The sequence below is a fragment of the Ursus maritimus genome, unplaced genomic scaffold, assembly GCF_017311325.1.
Source record: "Ursus maritimus isolate PB19 unplaced genomic scaffold, ASM1731132v1 scaffold_11, whole genome shotgun sequence".
Lineage (NCBI taxonomy): Eukaryota > Metazoa > Chordata > Mammalia > Carnivora > Ursidae > Ursus > Ursus maritimus.
The window spans coordinates 71,270,475-71,278,282 of NW_024423453.1; the positions used below are offsets into that span (position 1 = coordinate 71,270,475).

The following is a 7,808-nucleotide window of genomic DNA, read 5'->3' on the forward strand; positions in this document are numbered from 1 at the left end:
TTCCATCCTTCTGGAGGCAACCTGCAGGACAGCCAAGGGCACAAAGTCTCTGTCAGAGGGATTTACTATTAAAGGCTCTGCCCCCTGCCATCCTTGCAGCCCAGACCTGAGCCCTTTGGGACCCGGTAGCCCCACAGCCCTTCAGCTGGCCTTGAGGGGGAAAGAGGCTCAGAGTTGGGAGGGGGGTGGGGCAGGGGTTGGAGCAGCTCAGCTCTGTTCCCCTAAACTTGTTCCGTTGGAGTCCAGGAGAGCTGGGTGAGATGGGCATCACGGGCAGCCTTCGGGGCACGGCCTCAGAGGGCAGCGGGCAGCCTGGCGGATTTGGCGAGGGACACTGCCTCTCCTGCTCCTGTTTTCTTAACTGGCGCTGAGGTGGCTGTGGATGTTTATTTCCCTCACTAGGGTGTGAGCAGGGCTGTGACTCATTCGTCTTTGGAACCCCTTGTGGGAGCTGTGGGGGAGGGTTAATGGTGAGGGAGGGTTAATGGTGGGCGAGACAGGCAGTGGATTGAGCCACCGGTGGTTTTGCCATGAGGTAGTGGAACCTTCTCTCTGCACCTCGCCCACAGGCTGCTTTCAGAGAAGGTCAGCTGGTGGGCACCCCCCCCCGCACTGCTCTGTGTGGCCAGGGCTGGGTGAGGGTCTTAGGTGGCCCCTGGGGAGATGACTGCAGCCTTCACTGTCTGCTCTGCGTCTGCGGGAAGGCAGGCACTCCCATCCACCTGGGGCAGAGACTGCTCCCCGCTTCGCCTCTCAGGCGGTCAGGTGGGGCGGAGTAGCCCCAGGGCTTTCACCTCACAGCCCCTTCCTGGGCCTGCTGCATTTCTCACAGGCCCCGCCTTGGCAGGCACAACTTAGTTCGGCTCAGCTTCAGGCCTTGTGGGGTTAAGGGGCCCTTGCAGGTGCGCAGAGCCTTGCTGTGCCGTATGCCCTGTCTCATGTAGTTGTCACAGTGGGTCAGTGAGGTACGTTGGTCTATCGCTATTTTATAGATGACAAACCTGATGTTACAGGAGGTGAAGTGACTTGGCCGGGTCACTGGCTGAACAAGACTCGAGCCCAGGGTTCTGGCCTCTCAGGCTCTTCCTTCCTCAGACGCAGGAGTGGTCCTGTGGGGATGGACACCAAGGATTAGGGCCCTTTGGTTTAAAAGGGAAAGGCTGGTTGGGTCTGTGAGGATAAAAGTCTGTGAGCTAGGTTTCCGAGCACGTGAAGGAAGTACTTTAGGGGAGCAAGAGGAAGCTGCAGATGTCACCGACGAGACCTGGGGGTTCAGCACACGGTCAGTATATGGCCGACGGCACGGAGCCTACTGGACTGACTTGTCGTTGGCTCAGAAGGACTTGGGTCAGTGCTGTGGATGATGGATACACAGTGGGTGACATGGGGCAGGGGACGGGTCCTAGCCGTGGTCTTCATGGAGGCCAGTCCTTCTCTCCCAAAGTCCCTGTGGCACTTGTCAGAGACCCCCTGGGGTTGGATTGCCTTGGGGCTGGCCCAGGGAGCTGTGTCACTTTTTCATGTCAACATGGGTCTGATGAGAGGACGGAGACTCGCCCTCCGCAGCTTCCTCTCCCTCTCTCTCACCCTCCTCCTCCGTGCCCTCCCTTCCTCTCAGTTCCTTGCCCCCTTCCCCCTTCTGTCCCCCTCTGCTCCTGCCCGCTCCTCCCTATCACCCCCCACCCTCCCTGACGTTTGCTCCTTGGCTCCTGGGGTATGCCTCTCCTTCTTCTCTCTTCTCTGTTCCTCTCTTACTTACTTCTTTCTCCCCGCCTTCCTTTTTCCTCAAATACTTGTTACCAGCCCCCTCTCCTGTGTGCTCTTAAAAGGAGCCTGTCAAGTCCTCCCAGCCTGGGGGGCAAGTCCAGCCACGGGCCGGCGGCTGCAGGGTGGCCACATCCAGATTGCACCTCCTCCCCACTGGCTGAGCCCTTGGCCCTGGTGCTCGGTGGGCTTCTCCCCGCATGGGGTGACCTGGGGTGCAGGCCTCCAGACCCAGCATTGGCCCCTGTGCCGAGGGCCCTGAGAGCTGGCGTCCCATCACGGAAGCTTGTACTGCCAGGCCTTAGAGGTCACTGAGTTTAGCTGTCTTCTCAAACCTTATTTTTTGTGAAGCAGTAGACTATTTTTAAAAATCATTTTTGTGTATAACTCTAACTTATAAAATCAAAACAGACTTGCTTTGGTTGGCGTGGGGGTAAGGACGTTGATCTGGACTGATTCTACGCAGGTTACATAGTTAGTGACACTGGGGGGGAAGGGGCGCACCGGAAGAGGACCCGTGCTGGAGGGGAAAGAGGCCTGCCAGACCTGGAGCCAGGGACAGCGGGAAAGAATGCCGGGAGGAGCGGGGCTGGGCCACGTGGTGCAGGGTGGTTCAGGTGCTGCGAGTTGCACAGGGGTGCCTGAGGGTGGATTGCTGAAGAGGAGGGTGGTTGGATGGAAGACATGGTGACAGCACAGCCCCAGGGGGGGAGTGGCGCAGGGTGGGTGGGCTCTGTCCCGCGGTGGCCTCCCACCGCCCTGGCTGGAGCTGTGGGTTCCAGTGGGCCCTTCTGCGGGGACAAACATGGGTGGCTTGGCTGGGCTGGACCTTGGCACCTGAAGTCACTGGCACTGTAGTCTTGAACAAGATCTTCCTGGGTCAGGTCCCTGGTTCCATCCCCGTCATGCTCCTCCTCGCCGTGCTCACGTCCCCAGCATTGGTAGAGGCTTTGATTTTGGCTGGCCTCTGTGTGACAGTTGGGCCTTGTTTAGCTGACCAGATGCCCTGGGTGGTAGAGTGCCTGTGATGTGTGAGGGATTATCGATACTTCTGGCCAAGAGCAGCGATTTAGGAATAATTTCTTGGGCTTCCCGGTGCTTTTGGTGGCCAGCTTGCCTACAAGTGCCTTGGGAACCAAGCTGTTCGAAGCCAGGGTAGAAACACCATGTCCCCCAGCTGGTTCCCATGGATCATTATTATGATGGTAGCAAAGGACGGTTTCTCACACACACCCTCTGGTCCTGTGTCCAAGTGGTTATGCCAGGAGTAGAGAACCCTGGAATCATCAGCAAGCCAGCCTTCCTTTCTCATTCCTTGCCTTGGCCGCCATGCTCCTAGGTGCCACACATCTGTTTAGGGTGGAATGGCCAACACCTGGCCCTATTGCCAGATGTCTTCCTAATACGCACCAGTGGCAGACATCACTAATCAATTACAGTTCTCTTCCCCACCAGCCCAGATAAGGGTTGATGAGGTTTCTGGAGCTGGCCCTTGGATCCCCGTTTTGATCTATGACGTTCTTTCACTGATTCACCCTTATACGCACCTAGCAGAGCATTTACTGAGTCGGTGTTATGATCCAGACACTGCCCAATGCAAGGAAAAGAAGCCGTGGTCCCTGCCTCGTGGCATAGTCGATGGACACGCAAATGGCGTATTACTACATAATGCCTGAAGTTGGGGAGCAGAGTTAGGAATCTCTTCTCCAGGAGCCCAGGGGAGACAGGACCTAAGTGCCGATGGTGTGAGAAAGGGACAAGGGTCTTTTTGCTGCTTGGGATTCAGCCGGCATCTTCTCATGCACTCTGTGCTTAATGGGGGCAGGGCCACAGAATATTTGGTCTCATTCAAGTCATGGCACAAAGCTCGGCCAGAGAGCCAGCTTTGGTGGCCCGTCCTTACTAGCATCTTCTCTTCCACAGGAACAGGGGCTGAAGGCCAATAACTCCAAAGAGTTAAGCATGTGCTTCACAGAGGTGAGTGAGGGGCAGAGCGAGGGGTGGGTGCAGGGGCCAGAAGGGGGTGTTTTCCAGGTGAGTCTCGGACTTGGGGCCCCCAGATCCCATTGCACGGGCCGGGCTAGTTGAGCTCCTGGCCCGCCTACACTGGGGTGGGCGCTCACCGTGCTGGGGGTGCAGGCGAGGCAGCGGACGGTGCCCTTGGCCGTCTCCTTGGGTGAGACACAGGAGCTGCTCTGAGCAGAGGCCCTCTCAAGCCTTCCTGACTAGGACACGTGTCCTGAGCACCTTCTCTATGCTGGTTTTGTGATACTGAAGAGCTTGAGAGATGGAAAAAGACACAGTCCCTTCCTTGAAGGAGGTTCAACCCAGGAGTGTGTCTTTGCGTCTGTAGCATGTGTGGAGGTATTTGCATATGTATGAAAAAGAAAGGAAGCATAAGCTTCTGAGGAGGAGAGAGTCAGAGATGGGCAAGGAAGCTTCATGGAGCAGAGGGATTCAAAGAAATTTGGGAGCAGGAAGAACAAAGCTTCTCCCTCCTCCCCTCCCCTCTAAGAAGCAGGTGCTTGTGGACCATGAGAGTTGCTGCTTGAGATCTTGGTACCATGCCCCTCCTCTCTGGTGTGTGTCCATAGACCCTCTTCCTTACTTGGTAGCATCAGCCCATTTGCCTGGGGACTGCTGCCCTGGCTCCTGGAGCCCAGGGCTCAGCTCCGCTCCATGGAAGCCCGGCTCCGTCTCCAGGCGAGCACAAAGCTGGGTCCCCTGGGTGGACCCGGAGGGCGGGGGCTCAAGGACTCCACTTCTCGAGTCCTTCTCTTTGCTTGATCCCAGGCCTGCTGACTCATTTGGTCTTCTGTCTTTCTTTGTGTCTTTGCTTCTGTCTCCCCTTGTGCCGTGGCTGCAGCTCACGACCAATATCATCCCAGGGAGTAACAAGGTGATCAGACCTAACTCAGGCCCCCGCAGAGCCACGCCGTCGGCTGCCTTGACCGCTGTCTCCTTCCTGATGCTGAAGCTGGCCTTGTAGGCTCTGGGAACCATGTCGGGAGATTTCCGGAAACTACACAGATGAGAACACCCGCCTGGCAAATGGAAACACACACACACACACCTTGCAAAAAAATTTATTTCCCCACCTTGTCTCTGAACCTGTCTCCTCCCAGGTTTCTTCTCTGGAGAAGTTTTTCTAAACTAAACAGACAAGCAGGCGGGCAGCCTGAGAGCTGGCCCAGAGGTCCCTCAGCAAGGGAAACCCAGCGCCGAGGAAGAGCGTGAGGGTCTAGAAATGCCCTTCACTTTCTCCTGGGGTTTTCCTCTCTGGATCCTGCTGACGTAAGAGACCAAGATGACACCCCTGCAGCCCAAGGGACTTGTGGCTGTGCTGATGCGAACTGGGGGCAGGGTGGCTACTCTTCTCAAGCTACCCACTCTAGGGACCTGCGAGGGGCTCGGCAGAGGGCATCGGGCAGCAGGGCAGCAAGGCTGGCTGCTGGGGGTCCAGCTGGGTACCTCAGGACCCCCACCTGGCTTCGAGGATGGAGTTTATTTCATTCTCTCTTATCTGCGGGTTGAGTGGATCTGCGTCTGACCTGGGAACCCCGAGTGATGCCTGTGGAGGGGATGGCTCCGGGATCCCCGACTGTGGCCTGGAGGGGGTGCCGGGGCCAGCTCCAGGGGGCTTGGGAGCTCAGCCCTCTTGGGACGTCCCCGTGGGCAGAGGGAGCAAAGCTTGGGCACCAGCTCAAGGCTGCTGCTTCCTCCTTGGTGGCAGGAATTTTGAAATCAAGGAGAAATGATCCTTTGTTGGCTCCTTTGGTTTCTTGTGGGTCCATTCAGTGGGTCTCTCCCCCCTCCCCCAGGGAAAGGGGTCCCCAAGAGGGGCAGAGAAGAGCATGGTGGGACGCCTGCCGGCACCGTGCCCTGGTGGCTGCAGCTCTCTCTCCTCTCGGCTCCCCGTTCCTCTTCTCCACATTCTCTCCTCATTCCCCAGACAAACGCCAACTGTCTGTACAGAACACGACTCCTTTCTTAACATATATGTATATACACATCCATATACATATATCGTGTGGTTTCCCCTTTTTTTCCTTTTTTTAAGAAGCAAAACTATGGAAATAATACCCCAACAGATGAGCGAAAATGTATTATTGTAAAGTTTATTTTTTTTAATAATGTTGTCTATAATGGGAAAAAATGGAGATTGACTCCCTGTGTCTCTGCCCCCGTCGGGCTGACTGGGCTGTGGAGGGGGTTCCTGATCCGTATTCATACGTAGCCGAGGCTCCAATAAACATACTAGGAAGCAGTTTGCCTTCTGCTCACTCTGGGCGTGCCTTCTCCCCCTATTTTGTTCTTGGCTCATTGCCCCCTCTTGGTCACTTACCTGGGCTCTTGGCGGGCCTTGGGGAGAGTGTGTGTGTGCACGCGTGCACACGTCTCCGTCCATCATGTGTCTTCGGTGTGGGTGATAAGCTCCTTTAGGAGATGGTTGTCCACTAGGTGGATCTCTGCGTCCTGGCTGTGCCGAGCCCGCTGGGCCCTTAAAGCAGCGGTGGGGACGGAGGGCCGGAGACAGCTTAAAACCTTGACGCCTCGGGTCTGTTTGGGTTTTAAGGCTGCCAGGGTGGTCCTAGAAGTGGCCCTGGTGGTGTTACGTAGAGTGAGGTGGTTATCTTCCCACTGGGACTCCTGGTTTATTTAAGCTGTGTGATGGTGAAGGCGGGGACCTGGCCTTCTGGGTCCCACTAGAGGACAAAGACGACGGCGGTCCATCCCTTCTTCTCTTTTTCTCTAGTTACCACCCAGGCTCCACCTGGACCCTGGGCCTGCCATATTCTCCTGGAGAGGTTCTTCATGGAGAAGGCTGGGAGGATGCCTGCTGGCTCAGTGTGCGTGCGCACACCCACGTGCAGGCTTGTGAGTGTTCGCATGCACATATGAGTGTGTGCACACGGCGGGAGGGGGAGGGAGACGGCCATGTGGGGGTGTTCCCACTGTCAGGGCTGCATGTGATCCCATCCCGTTGCCACTGGGAGAGGAGATGCTGTTTGGCAGTCTCCCGATCCTGGGTCCCCCCCAATGGCTCTTGTTGCCAGTTGTAGAGCCGTTGGCCACATGGGCCCCTGGTGTACAGGTCCCAGCCTGAGTGTGGAGGGACGGTGGGCCAGCCGGCTGTCTTCCGCAGCCACCACCGGCCTTACTCTGGGTGGAGGTGGCTGCGGAGTTTACTTGGGGATCCATGTTCTTTGTGAGCAGCAAGGACTGGTTAACTTAAGAGGCTTTGGGGGGAAAAGGCTCACAGAATCAGTGGAAGGTTGGGGGGACCAGGGGAGGCTGGGGCAGGAACCAAGAGACATCTGAAGGGACAGAAGGCATGATCCACAGGGTCAGCGTGCTGCTGCCTCTGGGAGGAACGACGGCCAACTGTCGTGCAACTGGCTGCACTGGGGCCTGTGCCGACCTCCTGCCATACTTTGGTGGGAGAGGAGACTACGTCATGTCTGACGTGCCTGATGTGATATAAGCCCTTGGCTTGTGTAATGAAGGAGAGGAAATTTCCCAAAAGGAAATGGAGGTGCCATTAGGAAAGAGGAATGGATGCAGGGCAACTTTACTCTGCCTTAAAACCTCTCCCTATCCGGGTATCACGTAGCTGAAATTTTACTATTAAATATTCATTCCTTTGATTGAGATGATTCCTGTTCCCTGTGATCCTCTCAAGATATGTAAATAAACCTGGGAAGAATAAAATGTTACTACTTAAATGCTAATTAGTTAATGGTTTCAATGAATCTTAGTTAACATTAAGACATTTGGGCCTAGACATTGAGACTGGGCTTGGGGGCAGTTAAGTGAAGAGGAGCAGGAATGGAATCAGAAGAATAGTAGGGGCTCCAGAGAGAGCCGAAATTATTTTAGGGTTCTTCTGGGGAGAGTCAGGCTGCCTGAAGTATAGGCTCATTGTGCCTTTACCCCAGTCATCTTAGTCTGTACAACGTGCTTTCTCTGCCACTAGCCCCTTGCAGGTTCCTGATCTGGGGCATGCGGCTATCACGCCCCAGTACCTTGTTAAGACTGAAACC

General features: G+C 56.0%; 1 protein-coding gene across 1 annotated transcript in view; it reads left to right on the forward strand.

Moving 5' to 3' along the window:
- Positions 1-6,032, forward strand: part of GFRA2 (GDNF family receptor alpha 2) — an 84,510-nt gene extending 78,478 nt beyond the window's left edge. Inside the window, exons 8-9 of the mRNA XM_008702097.2 lie at positions 3,688-3,741; positions 4,631-6,032. Of these exons, the coding sequence (XP_008700319.2) occupies positions 3,688-3,741; positions 4,631-4,753 (177 nt within the window). The 3' untranslated portion in view covers positions 4,754-6,032. The remainder of the gene's footprint in view (positions 1-3,687; positions 3,742-4,630) is intronic.
- The last annotated feature ends 1,776 nt before the right edge of the window (positions 6,033-7,808 follow it).